The sequence below is a fragment of the Hippocampus guttulatus genome, chromosome 4 (assembly GCF_054856545.1).
Source record: "Hippocampus guttulatus isolate MCC_2025c chromosome 4, RoL_Hgut_1.0, whole genome shotgun sequence".
NCBI lineage: Eukaryota > Metazoa > Chordata > Actinopteri > Syngnathiformes > Syngnathidae > Hippocampus > Hippocampus guttulatus.
This window is the reverse complement of record NC_141264.1, coordinates 4,142,358-4,162,961: the sequence shown is the minus strand read 5'-3', so window position 1 is coordinate 4,162,961 and position 20,604 is coordinate 4,142,358. Positions and strand designations below refer to the sequence as shown.

The 20,604-nt window shown below is 43.0% G+C and overlaps 1 protein-coding gene across 1 annotated transcript in view; it reads left to right on the top strand.

The window, feature by feature from the left end:
* Window positions 1–20,604, top strand: part of smpd3 (sphingomyelin phosphodiesterase 3) — a 77,942-nt gene that overhangs the window by 42,803 nt on the left and 14,535 nt on the right. Inside the window, exons 5-6 of the mRNA XM_086109239.1 lie at window positions 13,424–13,499; window positions 18,323–18,484. Coding sequence (XP_085965365.1) covers window positions 13,424–13,499; window positions 18,323–18,484 — 238 coding nt within the window. The remainder of the gene's footprint in view (window positions 1–13,423; window positions 13,500–18,322; window positions 18,485–20,604) is intronic.

The window sequence follows — 20,604 nt, the reverse complement described above, 5'->3', positions numbered from 1 at the left end:
ACAGAAAAGGTTTAAAGTGCATCTGAAATTCGAAAATAACATTGAATCCTTAATTCAACAAGAAATATTTTTTGACTGACCATGTCAAACCATACGATACTGAAAAATAAAATGACATCAACTCAATAACTAATAATGCATCCAAACTAATCACCAACATTATCTCAGGAGCACAATATTTTAAAAAAACTTTAACCAGCAAAACAGAAATATATAAAGGAATTTGTACTTTTTTTTTAAATCAAAGATGATGTCTGGATTAATGGCTACAATGAGCACATTTTGCAATGCACAGCTTTTCAAAGCAAGGTTTGAAGCAGGACACAGCAACTCTCGGCTCTTGCTCAATGTGTAGCGGGGACCTGTATTATTAGTTTACTGAAGTAGCAGTCACAAAGCGGCATGATTGTTGGCAATATTCGGCACGTTTTCGCTGAAAAAACTCAAGCAGCTTATCAGCGTGATTGGGGTATAATGTCTTTAAGTGACGCCTTAATTTATTTGGTTTCATGCTGTCCACTACCAAAATTTTTTGACAAAGTAAGCACATCGATCTTCCCTCATCTGCCACCGCAGACACATTGAAGCCAATCTCTACATATGCCTGGTCATATTTCCTCCCTGAGAATGCTCCCTGCGCAAACTCTGCCAATGAGAGCGCCACTGCCCCCTAACGTAGTGGAGGTGCAACGGCGCGCCCCACTATTTGAGAAACACAGCATTAGTGTGATATGTATGCGAAAATGCTCTGTAATGTGCAAATTCTGTAGCGCTGCGTAGAGAAATTGCTAGCATCACGTCCAACTTTTATCAGTACAAAGAGAGGACAGCGAAAATAACCATTAAATTAACTATCCTTGGAAAGTTGCAATCAAAATATCCCATTCTATAGCAATGAGCAAAAATAAGCCTCCCTCAATTGTTTTTGCAACAATCATAGCTAAGGCAAACATTAATTTTACAGCCAGGTTAGCTTGTAGTGTTTCATTTCTTGTCTCAGTGGTGATACTCTCTCATCTCGATAATGTTTTGGTCCCTGGTTGGTGAAGTCTTCAATACACCACTGGTAGAGTCTCAAGGTGGTTAGTACAAAGAAGCAACAGGAAATGGGATTTCACTTCTACAGTGTTGTTCAACTTTTGATACTCATCGTTTTTAACACTATTTCCTCATATACCTACTGATGATGTAACATCAGGAGCAATTGGGGGTTTAACATCTTGCTCAAGGAGAACTGCAGCATGGTCACAAGGGTTGAGGAACAATCCCGCAACCTTCAAGATGGGAGAAAACCTCTCTACCACTGAGCCATGCTGCCCCCGCACCTGAAGAGCTCATCTGCTATAGCTTGCTTGTCATGGAGAAAGTGTGAGGAGTTGTACAAGATGGCCGTGATTTTGTCCTTCAGCTTCCTGAGCCACACACTTTACTGTGAGTTTTCTTCCTCTGGGCCAAACCACAGAGTGAAAAATGTTTCGCCAAGTGGAGAATGAAGTCTTGCAAATTGCCACGGAGGCGCCAAATGTCAGACAAGCTTGAAAGCAGGCAGCTCATTTGGCCTTTCCGTCAGATGCGGGTGCTACTTTGACAGAATGTGAGGTGACCATATTGCAAATGATGAACACTGCACTTTCAAAGGTATGTTTTTTAGCTTTAGATTCCCGTTAATGGCTCAAACAAAAAATATTTGGACTTGGAGTCAATCATATTCAGTTAAGCGAAGAAGGCAACACTGCAGGTGGTGTGGGCAAGGGCACGGTGAATGCCATCCCACGACACTGCCACCTTAATGAGCCTTCTTTCGTCAACATTCTTGATGCAAACCCACAAGGAATAGTGCGCTGGCCACCACATACAGCAGCCTGCTGCAGCTGCTCTCAAGAGATCTGCTCTCTGTCTCTTCCCAAAGAGGGCATTTACATAAATGCAACCAGTTCAGTTAATCATTATTAATGTGTACACCTACCTGTAATTGCTTGTGTGATTCCACCCTCACAACTTTCTCTGCCTTCATAATAACTGGAGTAGCGGTGTCAAAGGACAGAAAATATATATATATATATACAGTGATCCCTCACTATTTCGCGGTTCGTTTATCACGGCTTCGGTGCATCGCGGATTTTTTCAAACATTCATAAAAAATATATAATAAAATTTGAAGTCTGCAAGAAGTCCGCAAACGGTCCTCGAGAAGCAGTGAAAGTCAGCAAAACAATAGTGAGTCACATATAGCAAGATATACAGTACATGTGAGGTGAGGGGGGGGGGGGCTGAGAAAATGTAAAGCCATGTTGATTGGCTGTGCATCTTCTTTCTGTTTTATCACGGTGGGTTACTCTTTGTTCTGGACACTCGGGTGAAGAGAGGGGCAGAGCTGTCAACTGATCACCACCTGGTGGTGAGTAGGCTCCGATGGTGGGGGAAGATGCCGGTCCGTCCTGGCAGACCCAAACGTATTGTGAGGGTTTGTTGGGAGCGTCTGGCGGAATCCCCTGTCAGAAGGAGTTTCAACTCCCACCTCCGACAGAGCTTTTCCCATGTTCCGGGGGAGGCGGGGGACATTGAGCCCGAGTGGACCATGTTCCGTGCTTCTATTGTTGAGGCGGCCAATCTGAGTTGTGGCCGTAAGGTGGTTGGTGCCTGTCGTGGCGGCAACCCCCGTACTCGCTGGTGGACACCAGCAGTAAGGGATGCCGTCAAGCTGAAGAAGGAGTCCTATCGAGCCTTTATGGCCTGTGGGACCCCAGAGGCAGCTGACGGGTATCGACTGGCCAAGCGGAACGCAGCTTCGGTGGTCGCCGAGGCAAAAACCAGAGCGTGGGAAGAGTTCGGTGAGGCCATGGAAGCCGACTTCCGGACGGCTTCGAGGAAATTCTGGTCCACCATCCGACGTCTCAGGAGGGGGAAGCAGTGCACCACTAACACTGTGTACAGTGGGGATGGGGCGCTGCTGACTTCGACTCGGGACGTTGTGAACCAGTGGGCAGAGTACTTCGAAGACCTCCTCAACTCCACCAACACGCCTTCCTTGGAGGAAGCAGAGCCTGGGGACTCTGAGGTGGGCTCTCCTATCTCTGTGGTTGAAGTCACCGATGTGGTTAAAAAGCTCCTCGGTGGCAAGGCCCCAGGGGTGGATGAGATCCGCCCGGAGTTCCTCAAGGCTCTGGATGTTGTGGGGCTGTCCTGGTTGACACGCCTCTGCAACATCGCGTGGTCAACAGGGAGAGTGCCTCTGGATTGGCAGACCGGGGTGGTAGTCCCTCTTTTTAAAAAGGGGGACCGGAGGGTGTGTTCCAACTACAGAGGGATCACACTCCTCAGCCTCCCTGGTAAGGTCTATTCAGGGGTGCTGGAGAGGAGGGTCCGTCAGGAAGTCGAGCCTCAGATTGAGGAGGAGCAGTGTGGTTTTCGTCCCGGCCGTGGAACAGTGGACCAGCTCTACACCCTTAGCAGGGTCCTCGAGGGTATGTGGAAATTCGCCCAACCAGTCTACATGTGTTTTGTGGACTTGGAGAAGGCGTTTGACCGTGTCCCTCGGGGAGTTCTGTGGGGGGTGCTTCGTGGGTATGGGGTACCGAACCTCCTGATACGGGCGGTTTGGTCACTATACCACCGATGTCAGAGTTTGGTTCGCATTGCCGGCAGTAAGTCGGAATCGTTTCCAGTGGGGGTAGGACTCCGCCAAGGCTGCCCTTTGTCGCCGATTCTGTTCATAACCTTTATGGACAGAATTTCTAGGCGCAGCCGAAGCGTTGAGGGGGTCCGTTTTGGGGGCCTCAGTATTGCATCCCTGCTTTTTGCAGATGATGTGGTGCTGTTGGCTCCTTCAAACAGGGCTCTCCAGCTCTCACTGGAGCGTTTCGCAGCCGAGTGTGAAGCGGCTGGGATGAAGATCAGCACCTCCAAATCTGAAACCATGGTCCTCAGTCGGAAAAGGGTGGAGTGCCCCCTCCGGGTCGGGGAGGAGATCTTGCCCCAAGTGGAGGAGTTCAAGTATCTTGGGGTCTTGTTCACGAGTGGGGGCAGGAGGGAGCGAGAGATCGACAGGCGGATCGGTGCAGCGTCTGCTGTGATGCGGACGTTGTATCGGTCTGTCGTGGTGAAGAAGGAGCTGAGCCAAAGGGCGAAGCTCTCAATTTACCGGTCGATCTACGTTCCAACCCTCATCTATGGTCACGAGCTATGGGTCGTGACCGAAAGAACGAGATCCCGGTTACAAGCAGCCGAAATGAATTTTCTCCGCAGGGTGTCTCCCTTAGAGATAAGGTGAGAAGCTCGGTCATCCGGGAGGGGCTCAGAGTCGAGCCGCTTCTCCTCCACATCGAGAGGAGCCAGATGAGGTGGCTTGGGCATCTGATTCGGATGCCTCCTGAGCGCCTCCCTGGTGAGGTGTTCCGGGCATGTCCCACCGGGAGGAGACCCCGAGGAAGACCCAGGACACGCTGGAGAGACTATGTCACCCAGCTGGCCTGGGAACGTCTCGGGATCCCCCAGGGAGAGCTGGAAGAAGTAGCTAGGGAGAGGGAAGTCTGGGCTTCCCTGCTAAAGCTGTTGCCCCCACGACCGGCCCCGGATAAGTGGTAGATGATGGATGGATGGATGGTTACCCTTTGATCTTTAATCAGTGTCTAAGTGTTGTTTACGATGCTGCTAGTGTGTGCGTGTGCGTGGAGTGTCTGTGTGTGTGTGCGGCTGAGAGAGAGAGAGAGAGATAGAGAGAGAGGAGGGTTATAAGAAGAAAAGCAGGTCTCTTCCATCCTTAATTGTCAATCATCCTTAATTAACTAATTATAAACACGGCTGCTGCACGCAGTGGGATCGCTGGCCTGAATGTGTGTGTGTGTGTGTGTGTGTGTGTGTGTGTGTGTGTGTGTGTGTGTGTGTGTGTGTGTGTGTGTGTGTGTGTGTGTGTGCTAGTGCGCTCTGCTCAAGCGCAAAGGCCCACGTGTAGCAATTTTGTTTTTTATGTATATGTTAATTGGTCGCTACTTCGCTGATTTTCGTTTATCGCGGGTGGTTTTGGTCCCCATTAACCGCGATAAATGAGGGATTACTGTATGTGTGTATATATATATATATATATATATATATATATATATATATCATACCTGTCAACTCATACGGTTTAGCCATAGTTCATACGGATTTTGTGGTAAATCTTACATATATGGCCGTATCGCACAAATCATACGGATTCTGAACATTTCCGGGGGTTTTTTTCACCAACTCCAAATGATTTGGAGTTGGAGATCTACAATAAATATCATTGAAAATTTCGTGGGTATTTTTCTGCCGTTATTTTGACATATAAAATGCTTTGGTATGTTATAAGGATTTTTTGCTCTTTATAAGGATTTTTTTGGTAGTTTATACAGGTTGGCGCTCCGAAAAGTTGACAGGTATGATATATATATACAGTATATATATATATACACCCCCCCCCCCCCACACACACACACACAATTTGGGAGTCATCTTTACCTTTAATCGTGGTATTGAGACAGTCCAGGATAAAAAGTTCACAGGAGCAGACTAAGGCAGTAGGAAAAACCTCGGACACATGCGTAGCCATTTTTAATACAACTCACCTCCAAAATGGGTGTAGTACCAGAGTGGAAGTTGATTTCACGGGGAACAGGAATGAACAGATTGATTTTGGGGTTTTTTTGACTGTGGTTCACAATTTTCTCTGTGGCCATGAGATGGGACAGAAGTGAAAATCCACTCCCCTGTCACCCTCAACCCTGTACAGTACGTGGCAGAGGGGTGCAGGAAGAGGTCTAATCTTGTGTTTGCTGTCCAAAAAGAGAGTTGGGAATTTGAATAGTGTCAGTCTCTGGGTTGGAAGGAATCCAGTTCCTGCTGAGCTCGCTCCACATGTTCATGGTGGTTGTGCCAGTAAGCACAAGTCTGTGTTTGTGAATGTGTGTGTGTGTGCATGAGCATTTGTTTCCTTGTGCCCAGACAGATCCTTTCATATACAAACTCCAATGAAGACACACTTACACACAGCTTGGTTGCTGACCGACTCATCCTTTTAGTGCTGCTGATTGTCATTGCAATTTAAAAGCTGGCCTCTCATATTCGTGGTCACTCCAGGCATCCCCTAACAAGCTGGCAATCATTCAGCTCGCCCCGTAATGCAGAGTATGTCTTAACGGCAACTTAAAACATATGTAACTCTGAAAGGAAACATATACTGTGTTCTACTGTGTAATAACGTGTTTGGTAATATTATCTGTGTCCATTTTTTTCAGGAAAGTACAAATGAATAATAAAGATAATTAAGTTGATAATATATTGAATTTTAATGTGGAGACTGTACCAGCTTTCCAGACATGCATCTAAATGATGGTGCAACTTAAAGTGAATAATACTGACTAATGACTAACACTGAGGCCTTCACATTTTTGTCTGTAAAAATTTAGTGCATTTTAAAACTGAACCAACTACTGAATGCACTATGCACACGAGCAAGAGGAGTACTATGAAAGAATTATTTGGAAACAAAATTCACTCCTCTCAAGTGTCAAGATTTTTCTTAAACACAGAAGACAGTGAATCAGATGAGTAAATTTTGGTAAAAACAATCTGTGCTAAAGAAAATTAAAATAAATACAAAGTATTGGTTTTTATTTGATGCTTTTATGTAACCTTTAGAGCGGCACGGTGGTCGATTGGTTAGCACGTCTACCTCACATTGCAGAAGATTCCGGGCCCAGACTTCCCTGTGTGGAGTTTGCATATTCTCCCCGTGCCTGCGTGGGTTTTCTCCGGGTACTCCGGTTTCCTCCCACATTCCAAAAACATGCAGGGCAGGCTGAATGAACGCTCTAAATTGTCCCTAGGTGTGTTTGGAAGCGTGAATGGTTGTTCGTCGATGTGTGCCCTGCGTTTGGCTGCCAACCGGTTCAGGGTGTACCTGCCTGCTGCCCAAAGACAGCTGGGATAGGCTCCAGCACGACCCATGACCCCTGTGAGGATAAAGTGGATCGGAAAATGGATGGATGGATGCAACCTTTACAGTGATCCCTTGCTATTTCGCGGTTCATTTATCGCGGCTTCAGTGCATCGTGGATTTTTTCAAACATATTCATAAAAATAAAAAAAATTATTAAATTAAAAATGAAGTCTGCAAAAAGTCCGCAAACGGTCCGGGACAAGCAGCGAAAGTCAGCAAAACAACAGCGACTCACATAGAGCAACATATACAGTACTACATGTATATGTTTACTGTATTTTGTTATTCATACACTATCCTAACCTAACTTATACATGTTTAAATCTATTAGTATACAGCATTAAGTAATGTTAATTACGACAAAATTTACTTCTACATTATGTATACCATTAAATTTGGCCTTATAAATATTTTTTATACTCATACACATGTACATGTACCTGTACAGGGGGGCTACTTCGCGGATTTTCATTTATCGCGGATGGTTTTGGACCCCATTAACCGCGATAAACGAGGGATTACTGTATTCATTCAAAACATTTTGCTTACGAGTATGTAAGTTAAATTACACTTTCTCCTTAATTGGTGGCACCAGTAGGACACAACCTAATTCTCCAAAGGATGGGTGGTCGGATTGGTCTTACTTAAAAACACTTTTTATCCACACAATGGAGACAATATATGAAACATTCATGATAAAATGTTAATTTAGTATCACTCGATTTATTGATAACAGCCAACTCAAGGCATTTTGTAAGGGTGGCATCTTGCACCACTTGCTGCCCTGTAAAATAGCCGACAGAACTCGGTCCAAAACCTAAAATATTTTGATTGTCCAGTTTGGCTTGCTACCGTGACACTTTACATCAACCTGCAGCTTTATTTTGATCACGATGGAAGCTGCGCATCACTTATGGATTTAGTCTCAGGAAAATGTAACCCATGGGTAGCACATACTCATAATCATAATTTCCCCGTGGATTTTCCTGGAGAGCAGCAGCAGGTCAGCTGCATTTCTCAGAATTTTATCTTGTGGAGAGATAATGGATTAGACTAAAAGAGAGAGAGAGAGAGACAGAGCTTGAATATTAATTAAAAATGTTTCCCTGTAGAGGGAACCAGTGCTCAGTAATTAAAGCTTTCAGACTCAACATTTATCCCCTCTTATAATTATTCCTTCTGTGTGTGTGTTGTGTGTGTGCGTGTCTGTTTTAAAATGTGACATATTTTAACTTTTCTATTTTTAGGTGTATCTGAAAAAAATGAATGATCATTCATTTGCAGGATTCTGCACAGTATGCTGTAATTTTTCCTAAATTACAAAAGATTGAAACGATGCGATTTGGGGTTGACTGACAACCAACAGCACAACTTATCAGTTTGCGAACCGCTTTGTTTCATCAAGGCAAAAGTAAAGTGATCAAGCTTGTGGGAATAATGAAAGATGAAATCTTGGCTCACTCCTCATGTGACGTTGATGTGCAGGTAATTAGTGACAGCCGCCTTGGGCCTTCACTGATTGAGGCTTTTGTAATTCAGCTTGATTTGGCTTTGAGTGTGAAGTCGCTGCTCATTTTCACTTCCCGCTCTTCTCTGAATACCCTGTGATGAGAGATACGTATCAAATAAAATGAGTTCATAACTCAACGAATCTAGCAACATTTAACATTTCCGATGTGGACATGAACATGAGGGCTTTGTTTCTTTCTTTGCAACACTGGTAAGTTTTTTCAGGTTTGTTTTTCATAAACTTAAACATTCGATGTACTGTATATATATTAGAACTGTCAAATGATTAAAATATTTAATCTAATTAAAAATGCAACTGTCATAATTAACTCAAATGAATTAAAAAATTAATCGTGCTTACTCACGCATTTTTTATCGTTTCTGAATTTCCTTTTATATATTTTTGTCCTATTTTCCCCCCATTTTAATGCTCTCATCAACATGGAATCATGAATCCGTTTTCTATGTGCAAAATTCAAATATTTACTGAAATAACAATTTTGATTTTCAATTTTACATGAACATTTTTCACTTGGAGCAGTTATTCACACAATATTAACAACATCCATCAACAACAGTGAAAAAAATATTTTGTCACACAACAGCTGCTTTAACAGCTCTTTTTATGGAATCAAAACAGAGCAATATAACATTATAAAGTGCACATCAAAGGTAAACTAGTACTCAGCCTGTAGTGGATTTAAGCCATGGTTGCATAATTCGTTTTTCTCAAGTTTGCTTTGAACACAGCAGTCAGGCTATGCGGATTCTGTTGGTCCTTCTTGCTCAAATGTCTCTCTACGGTTTTGTGTAGACATCATTTCGGATGACGACACTTGGTTCGATGACAACACTGGAGACGTTTTATTTTCAGTATGGTCGCTACCACTGCACCGCTCAACTCTCGACGTGCTTCTGCGCACTGTCACTGTCAGACGAACACAGAGAAGCTCCACCCGCTTTATTTATATGAACACAGAACATTGTAACCTTCCACACAAAATAGTTCCAAACAAGTAACAATCGCGTCAGTGGCATACATCGAACTCCACGTAAGCCTGCTCTTTATTCACCAGAGGCTCATCAACCTAGTCTCTTATTTCTCTCCCGAAACAGTGTCTTCTCCCGCTTGGTGTACTTTAGCCTTCTCCGGTATGAACAATCTCTGTACACAGCTTGTAATGGAGGCTCTCTCTGGCAATCCGTAGTGGAGTCGTTCGATGCAATGCGAATGATTTCAGCTTGAGTCGAGCTGTGGACAATGTTGACAGGCTTGCATGCAGGAGCCATACATTTAGCTATGGCTTCAGCAAATTTGTTCTTCGTCGTGTCATCCATTTTCTTCGCTTTGAAATGATCCATAGCTGTCTGTCTGAGACGAGGGGGCGGAGTACTCACGTCAGCTGTGTGCTTGGCCATTAACTGGTATTTCTGACTCGACGTGCTATGATGATAGCTCAGTTTACTTCTGCAAAACATCCAGGTAACTTTGGTCTTGTCAGTGGAGCAATCTGGCAACTTTTTAAAAGTAAACTTTCTATTCATAAACTCTCTAAGTATCCGTTTTCGATATCTCGCGCTGCCGTGGCTGGCAAAACAAACATGCGTGGACCTATGCGGCGCGCTTGTTTTGTTTCTGGTATATTTATAGAGCAACGTAACATCCGCTGTGACGTGTGCCGTGTTAATCTCGCGAGAAAAAATTGAATCCCGTTAAAATACATTTAAATGAATGCCAATACAAATGCGCTAAACTGACAGCTCTAATATATATACAGTATAGATATATATACACAACTACCGTTCAAAAGTTTGGGGTCACCCAAACAATTTTGTGTTTTCCATGAAAAGTCACACTTATTCACCACCGAACGTCGTGAAATGAATAGAAAATAGAGTCAAGACATTGACAAGGTTAGAAATAATGATTTGTATTTGAAATAAGATTTTTTTTTTACATCAAACTTTGCTTTCGTCAAAGAATCCTCCATTTGCAGCAATTACGGCATTGCAGACCTTTGGCATTCTAGCTGTTAATTTGTTGAGGTAATCTGGAGAAATTGCACCCCACGCTTCCAGAAGCAGCTCCCACAAGTTGGATTGGTTGGATGGGCACTTCTTGCGTACCATACGGTCAAGCTGCTCCCACAACAGCTCAATGGGGTTCAGATCTGGTGACTGCGCTGGCCACTCCATTACCGATAGAATACCAGCTTCCTGCTTCTGCTCTAAATAGTTCTTGCACAATTTGGAGGTGTGTTTGGGGTCATTGTCCTGTTGTAGGATGAAATTGGCTCCAATCAAGTGCTGTCCACTGGGTATGGCATGGCGTTGCAAAATAAGAAAAGAAAACCTTTATTAGTCTCGCAATGGAGAAATTCCCAATTCACAGCAGCAGTTATGAAAGGAAGAAGTAGAACAACAAAATATAGGAGCTGCTGGAAAGGCAGCCACTCTCGCGGCGCCATTTTGAAGTCAAAATAACACAACACATAGGACACAGACAGTCGTGCAATCTTCACCACTTTTCTGCATACATTTTGTTGTCTGAAGCAGTTATAGATGAAAGAGGAGAGGATCAAAGTGTCCTTTCACCAGTGGATCAGAGACGTCATGCTGAAAATGTGCACACGTATGCTACAAGCTAAGTTTTGAAAGCAAACAGGAAGCTGTAGCGTCCATTGACGAAAAGAGATGAGTTCACTTCTCCTGTCCCACGTAATCCGCTTCAAACTCCAAGCCGCGACTCCCAGTTCCAAATCCGCATCGGCGCTCCGCGCTAACGCTCCTTTCTTCTCATCGTCGGCTCCTCAAGCCTTACATCCATCCAGCCGCAAACCGTTCAACAGCACCGATCTCTCCGCTAAAACAAAGCGGGGCTGTGAAAAATGCTGCCCATTACAGGCGCAAGACACAAGCGCCCCGGGACTGTCCAGCAACAACAGTCAAATGGCGCCGGCATTCCTCCCAGTCAAAAACAGTGCCGGTATACCCATGCTGCCGAGAAGGCGCGCACAGTTTCCTCCTTGATGAATGTCGTGGCCAAAAAATGCTGAAAAAAGTCCACATCACGTAAACAACACAAAGTGACAAAACAAACACAAAAACAAAAAAAAGCAAGGCTCATGAGAGCCCTTGCTGACGGCTGCCTACTCGGGCGCCATCTTGACTTGACTTGAAAATGGAGTGATAGCCTTCCTTATTCAGAATCCCTTTTACCCTGTACAAATCTCCCACCTTACCAGCACCAAAGCAACCCCAGACCATCACATTACCTCCTCCATGCTTAACAAATGGCGTCAGGCATTCTTCCAGCATCTTTTCATTTGTTCTGCGTCTCACAAACATTCTTCTTTGTGATCCAAACACCTCAAACTTGGATTCATCCGTCCACAACACTTTTTTCCAGTCTTCCTCTGTCTAATGTCTGTGTTCTTTTGCCCATCTTAATCTTTTTCTTTTGTTGGCCAGTCTCAGATATGGCTTTTTCTTTGCCACTCTGCCCTGAAGCCCAGAATCCCGCAGCCGCCTCTTCACTGTAGATGTTGACACTGGTGTTTTGCGGGTACTATTTAATGAAGATGCCAGTTGGGGACCTGTGAGGCGTCTGTTTCTCAAACTAGAGACTCTAATGTACTTATCTTCTTGCTCAGTTGTGCAACGCGGCCTCCCTCTTCTTTTTCGACTCTGGTTAGAGCCTGTTTGTGCTGTCCTCTGAAGCGAGTAGTACACACGGTTGTAGGAAATCTTCAATTTCTTAGCAATTTCTCGCATGGGATAGCCTTCATTACTAAGAACAAGAATAGACTGTCGAGTTTCAGATGAAAGTTCTCTTTTTCTGGCCATTTTGAGCATTTACTTGACCCCACAAATGTGATGCTCCAGAAACTCAATCTGCTCACAGGAAGGTCAGTTTTGTAGCTTCTGTAACGAGCTAAACTGTTTTCAGCTGTGTGAACATAATTGCACAAGGGTTTCCTAATCATCAATTAGCCTTCTGAGCCAATGAGCAAACACGTTGTACCATTAGAACACTGGAGTGATAGTTGCTGGAAATGGGCCTCTATACACCTATGTAGATATTGCACCAAAAACCAGACATTTGCAGCTAGAATACCGGTAGTCATTTACCACATTAGCAATGTATAGAGTGTATTTCTTTAAAGTTAAGACTAGTTTAAAATTATCTTCATTGAAAAAAACAGTGCTTTTCCTTCGAAATTAAGGAAATTTCAATGTGACCCCAAACTTTTGAACGGTAGTGTGTGTGTGTGTGTGTGTGTGTGTGTGTGTGTGTGTGTGTGTGTGTGTATATATATATATATTAAAAAAAATAAAAATAAAATAAAAAAGAGAGAGAGAGAAGAGAGAAGGTGAGCCAGTGGGCAACTGGTTTATGTGTCGGCCTCACGGTACGGCGGTCCAAGGTTCGATTCCGCCTCTGGCCTTCCTGTGTGGAGTTTGCATGTTCTCCCCATGACGGTGTGGGTTTTCTCCGGGTCCTCCGGTTTTCTCCCACATTCCAAAATCATGTGTGGCAGGTTAATGGAACACTCCAAATTGTCCCGAGGTGTGAGTGCAAGTGTGACTGTGGATGGTTGCTCGACTATGTGTGCCCTGCGATTAGCAGGCGACCAGTTCAAAGTGTACCACCAAAAGACATGTGGGATCACCTCCAGCACGTACCGGCGCCCCAGAAATTGGATGGAAGTATGGATGGATGTGTGTGTGTGTGCGTGTGTGTGTGTATAACAAGCAACAATAAGGCTCTTGTTATCTGTCATTTGACTATTGTCATTTTGTGTACCTTCCTCCCCACTGACCTAATTAAGGAAATGCTGCCATGATCTACTTGTTGATTTTACTGTACCGGGACCTAATTGCTATGCAAACATTCCCCATAACTTATAATTTGATATGTTTATTTACATCCTGTCAAATTTATGTCTCCAGGTTCACGTGGGCACCTCCCATCAAGAGCAGAGGGTTGTGGGATATCTCACATGCACCCACCTCCATGCCATAGAAGGTACAATGATACAGTAGAGCTTTCAAAACATTTCTGACTCCATCCTCATTTTATCAAGCTAAGTTTTACTTTGTGATTCCCATTTCAATGTCTTTGTTTGTAAGCAATACAAACATATTTATATTTGTTTCCGAGTGGGTGACCAGAATGACACATTTTCATTTCTGTATGTGGTGGTACAGTACGTCCAAACCACCACATATGTGTGCACTAGAATTTCTGCGTTCTTCCTCCGCCAGTTCCCTTGGCGACTGGCTCAAGCTGTTTAGAGCGTCAGAGCCCTATTTAAAGCTCTGGTCAATGGCTCCCTCATTTTTTACTCGAGACATGTCTTCCACCCCTGCCTGATATGTTGAGCTCCTCCTGCATTTCTCACAGTTCTAAACATAGCACTGCCAGGGCAGTTACTAAATATAGAACTAACGTAAGACCCTTCGGGGAAGAAGGAGAAATGGGGCAAAGAAAGAGGAACGGCAGGGATAAAGAGTAGAAAATATATTTGAGTCCTAAAATACGTGAAAGTCCTTTACATGGGCACTCAAAGAGCAAATGGTTATGTTATGCACAATTATGTGTGCCATTTACTTTCTCATCATTTCTATTTTTTACTGTTAAATGTGTTCAGGGTTAAAATGGCGAGGAGGAAAGTTAGGGGGGGGAAACGGAAGCACTTGTCGTAGGATTGTTTTTACCTTTACGAACTCTAACCATTTACAGCAGTTGTACACAAGTAGGCGGCCAATGATCCAGTGGTTAGCGCATCGACTTCACAGTGCTGAGGTGCAGGGTTTGATTCCGGCTCCAGCCGTCCTCTGTGGAGTTTGCTTGTTCTCCTTGTGCCTGCGTAGGTTTATTCCCGGGTACTCCGGTTTCCTCCCACATTCCAAAAACATGCATGGCACGCTGATTGAACACTCTAAATTGTCCCTAGGTGTGAGTGTTTGTATATGGGTGTTATTCAACACAAAGTGAATCTTAATTTTGACAAGCAATGCTTCAGTAAGCAATGCAAGTTGTGCGAGGAATAGACCTGAATGTCACAATTTTTCACGCAAGCTAAAGCTGCAGTTTGGTGGGAGCGGGTGGGGGGGGGGGGGGGGTTCTGCGATATACTGTGTGAGTGTGTGTGTGTGTGTGTGTGTGTATATGTATATTTATTTATTTATTTAATTTTTTATTTTGAATTCAATGGTCTATTGATTGGGGGGGGGGGGGGGGTTCTGCCCACAAATCCATATTGGTCAGGCCCTTTATTATTATTATTATTATTATTATTATTATTATTATTGTTATGATGAATGGTGGTCAATTTGCTGATGCTCCAGCTCCCTCCAAAACAAAAATATAGATTTTGAATTCATTGAAGACTCTAAATTGTGAATTTGAGTGCAAATGCGTATTTGTTTATTCTGTGTGTGCCCTGTGATTGGCTGGTGGCCACTTTAGTGTCTACCCCGCCGCTTACTTAGTGTCAGGTCCAATTTACGCATGAACCGAGTGAGGATAAGTGGCATCGAAAAGGATGGAGACATAAAATGTTTAATGCTTTGTTCAGTAATTGTAAAATATCACGTAAGGGTCACCAATCATCTCTGGCTCAAAGCCAGCTGGGATAGGTTTGAGCTCATCCATGAGCCTGGACTGGATAAGTAGCAGAAGGTGAATAAATTAAGATAGCAGAAGAAAATCAGAGACAGGATAAATCTGTTCCATAATTATTTGACTTTTAGATGGAGTGGCATAGCTCATGTGGGAGAGTGGTCGTCTACCAACAAAGATGTTGTAGTTTTGATCTCCAGCCCTCAAGATCATGCTGAAGTGTCCTTGAGTGAGATAATGAACCCCCAGTTGCTCTTGATGCTGCGTCATCAGTAGGTGAATAAGGAGCCAGTGGGAAGCGCTTTGAGTGCCTTGTTGGTGGACTATACAAGTAAAAGCCCATTTATTAGAAAGGTAAGTTTTGGTAGAGTAATTACAAAAATGCAACGTTAAATCTAGATTTCATTTAACCATAATTGAGATGTCATAATTGAAGCACACTGACAATTTGGTGACAGACAGTAGAATAGAAATTAGACCAGGCAAAAAAAGGTCTGAGTTGTGGCGCAGGTGCTGTAAAAAAATTTGGGTGAATTTGATTGAGGCACAGGCAGTCAGATTCTGCTGTCCACTGATATGTGTGATCAATGTAATCGTACTTCATTCATAAATATGACAACAGCGGGCATTAAATCCAATGAATCATTGTAGCAATCAATTAATTAAATGCATTTTTATCATCATCATCATTATCATCTATTCATCCATCCATTCTCCGATCTACTTGTCCTCACAAGGGTTGCGGGGGTGCTGGAGCCTATCCCAGCTGTCTTCGGGCAGTAGGCGGGGGACACCCTGAACTGGTTACCAGCCAATCGCAAGGCACACACTAAAGTGTGCCATACACACACTAAACTTGTTGTTTAGTGTGTGCCATGGCACAGCGATACGAGGGGGAGTGGTCACACATGGGTGGAAGGCGGTCCCCAAGTGCCCACTTCACAGTGTTGATCTGCGATTGCCCTGGCCAATTTTACATCATTCACAACAGGAGGTCTGTTGGCAGCTCTTGATAAACGTACTTGGCTTACTTCTGCTTAAGCCACGTACGTCAAAGCCACTCCTGCATTGACTTTAAAGAGGATGAGAGAAGCCACTTCCATTGACCGGTGAAGAAGACGGCTTTGTTCACTCACACAATAGCGTAAACACGTCATTCTTATTTCAATGGTCAATATAAATCATAAAAGAAAAGAAAACTCCACCAATGTGCACAGTTAGAATGTGCTTTGCGCTCAACTTACGCTTGGCACGAAAATAGGGCCACAAATTATTGTTTCTCGATATTTGGTGTGTGTGTGTGTGTGCGTGTGCGTGTGTATGCGTGTGTGTGTCTGTGTGTGAAAAACCAGATGAAAAACCAGACGACAAAGCTAGCTATAGTAGCTGTTTTGTCCAAACCATTCTCAGAGCCAGTTCCTTGCCTGTGTGCCATTTCAGACCGGTCAGCCGCTTGCTATGTTGCAGCACTTTAATGCAATTCAATCGATGTCAGGAAATACGGGCAGTGATGGTTTGTCTCAAAACAATGCCAGACTCGTGTGTGTCTGTTTTCTGGAGCTGAAAGCTACCAACTGACTTACAGAGAGAGCCAGTGGAGACAGACACTGGACTGATCAGATGTATTAACTTTTCCACAGCTTCTTGATTTCAGGTTTAATGCACCTTTGTTCCACCTTGCTGTTCGATATCCCTGTAAATGGCAGGTGCCCACGTTTGGTGTTTGTGTCAAGCCAGAACAGACCCACAGTTACAGCTGTGGTCATGGGAAATCGAGTACAATGTGGAAGGCAACGATATATTTTGATTCTTCTTCTCACTTGTAAGATTATCATAGTATTGAAAATCTTTATCGGACAAATCCAAATTACATACAGTACAATGGAAAAAGAGAGGCCCTTATCTATAAAACAGGATGCATTAAATGCTGCAGAGTAAAAAATAAATTCTAAATTATATCTATTATCTCACACTTCATGTTGTTTTGAGTCCCTCAAAACCGTCTACACCTTATTTTTGTCTGCTAAGGAAGAATCAAACATACATTGCACCTCCAATACCTAAATGTTGAGAAAGCCGTGCAGTTCAAATGCATGGCGAATATTGGTCTAACCCAGTGGTTCTCAATTATTTTCTGTCATGCCTCCCCAAGGAAGAGGAAAACATCTCGCACCCCCTCCCCCCGTACGACTATAAATAGTATCATTTGTCTATAAAATTGTTATAAGTACACCTTTGCATAACACTGTATCCTTATTAACGTATAAGAGAATAAAAAAAGAAAGAAATATGGACCAACTTTATGGACCAAAAAAGAATAGCTTTAGTAACTGGAACAGAAAAGGTTTCAAGTGCATCTGAAATTCAAAAATAACATTAAATCCTTAATTTAACAATAAATATTTTTTGACTGACCATGTCAGACCATACGATACTGAAAAATAAAATGCCCTAAAATCAATAACTAATAATGCATTCAAACTAATCACCAACATTATCTCAGGAGAACAATATTGAAAAAAAAACATTAACGAGCAAAACAAAAATATATAAAATAATTTGTGCTTCTTTTTTTTTTTAATCAAAGATGATGTCTGGACTAATGGCTACAATGAGCAGGTTTTGCAATGCACAGCTTTTCGAAGCGAGGTTTGAAGCAGGACACAGCAACTCTCGGCTCCTGCTCAATGTGTAGCCGGGACCTGTATTTCAGTTTACTGAAGTAGCAGTCACAAAGCGGCATGATTGTTGGCAATATTCGGCACGTTTTGGCTGAAAAAAAAAATCAAGCAGCTTATCAGTGTGATTGGGGTGTAATGTCTTTAAGTGACGCCTTAATTTATTTGGCTTCATGCTGTCCGCTACCCAAATTTTTAGACACAGTAAGCACATTGATCTTTCCTCGTCTGCCACCGCAGTCACATTGAAGCCAAGTGCTACATACGCCTTGTCATATTTCCTCCCTGAGAATGCTCCCTGCGAAAACTCTGCCATTGAGAGCGCCACTGCCCCCTAACGTAGTGGAGGTGCAACTGCACGTTATTTTAGGACAGTAAAAAAATAAAAAAGCATGTTCCCCGAGTTCAAACGCTTCAGGTCATAAGAACCAGTCTTTGTCCATGTTTTCCTTTCCTTTCTTTTTACCTCGTTTTTAAACAACATCAGTTAGTTAACATTGATGACAAAACACCGTGTTTCCATTCCTTCACTGTATTTTCGGCCAGGTGATGCCTCTGTGCGATGTGAACAACTGGACTTGTTGCTCCAGTGGGGTGCGGAGTTTCGCCAAGCTTCATCACATCATTCTGGAGGGGAGAAATTTTTTGAAGACCTCGTGGCCTTTGATGTCATTCTGGGTGACCTCAACTTTGACAACTGCTCTTCAGGTATGAATTCAGGTTAAAATCAAACCGTTTTGCGAAAGGACCTGCCTTTTTTTTCATTAGACATGCAATAAAATTTTCTGTTTTGTTTTGGGGCGGCCCGGTAGTCCAGTGGTTAGCACGTCGACTTCACGGTGCAGAGGTACCGGGTTCGATTCCAGCTCCGGCCTCCCTGTGTGGAGTTTGCATGTTCTCCCCGGGCCTGCGTGGGTTTTCTCCGGGTACTCCGGTTTCCTCCCACATTCCAAAAACATGCATGGCAGGCTGATTGAACGCTCTAAATTGTCCCTAGGTGTGAATGTGAGTATGGATGGTTGTTCGTCTCTGTGTGCCCTGCGATTGGCTGGCAACCGATTCAGGGTGTCCCCTGCCTACTGCCCGAAGACAGCTGGGATAGGCTCCAGCACCCCCCGCGACCCTAGTGAGGATCAAGCGGTTCGGAAAATGGATGGATGGATGTTTTGTTTTGGTTTTTTTTTTCATGAATTCATGATCTGCCCTCCTTTTTTTCTCCAACACATTGGGTTTTCATAATAATGCAAATAACATAACAATTTTATATATATGTACAGTATATATATATACAGTATATATATATATATATATATATATATATATATATATATATATATATATATATATATGTATGTAAAGTTTTGAAGTTATCAGCTAATAGAAGCAATCAGAATGTTTTTAAACAAACCTCCCAATAACAGTACTTTTTTTCAAAAATGCCAAATTATATGAAATCGTGTTTCAAGAAACTTTATGGATTGTAATGAACTGAAAATAATATTTTTATTATTATTATTATTATTATTGAAATTGAAATTATTGGATTGTGTTGAAAATTCCTGAAGGCAGAAGTAAAATGAAAAATGATCTTTACAATTTAATGTTTTATGTGCCCCCACGAATCAGAGCACGGTATGACACACTGGTGAAAGGACACTTTGATCCTCTCCTCTTTCATCTAGAACTGCTTCAGACAACAAAGTGTATGCAGAAAATTGGTGAAGATTGCACAACTGTCTGTGTCCTATGTGTTGTGTTGTGTTATTTTTGTTATTTTGACTTCAAAATGGCGCCGCAAGAGTGGCTGCCTTTCCAGCAGCTCCTATATTTTGTTGTTCTACTTCTTTCTTTCATAACTTTGCTGCTGTGAATTGGGAATTTCTCCATTGCGAGACTAATAAAGGTTTTCTTATCTTATCTTATCTTATTCTGATTACTATAGCATTTGTGAAATATGAAGTAAGCAGAAAAATCCAAACGTTTTAATCAATCTCAAGGGGCAGCCATTTTGCCAATTGCTGTCAACTGAAAATGACAGCACGGTGCCAAGGGCTCATCTTGCGAACGTCATGTGACCAAGCCCAGAAAACAGGTGAGCTGTGACAATCACTAAAAGGAAATTAAAATGGCAGACTTAGTGTTGGATTTAGTGTATGGCTCCAAGAGACTCCAATTTTACATTTTCAGCCAGGGCTGCTTCAATAAAGTTTTGTATGGAGAGCCTGTTTTCTGGGTTTGGTCACGTGACATTCGCATGCCGAGCCCTTGAGCACTGTGATGTCATTTTCAGTTGACAGCAAGTGGGATTGTGAGGCAAAATGACAACCCCCTGAGATGGATAAAAGCGGAAGGATTTTTATGCTTAATTCATACTCCACAAATGCAACATTAATAAGGAAACTATGTTTGGACTGGTGGGGGCATATAATATTGTTCAGAAATGTTTTGACTTGATTTCCGCTTGAGGGAATTTTCAATAGTGCACAGAATGGAGGACTTATTCAACATAGCAATGCTTGATACAGGAACGCAGACAACAGATGTGTGCAAAAACTAGGGCAAATTGTCAATGCTATCATCATACAACACAAGTGTGCAACATTTTGATAAAATGTTGCAATTAAAAAACAAGTCAATTCTTTGAGAAGTTAATGACAAGGGGAAAGAAGTTGTTCGAATGTCTGTTGGCTTTGGCGTGCAGCGTTCAACAGCCCTACTCGAGAAAAGGGGTCGGAAATGGCAGTGTACAGTGTGAGATTAGTCCGAGAAGACTTTGTTTGCCCATTTGTGAGTACTTGCAGCCTCCCAGTGGGATCGGAGACACCGCT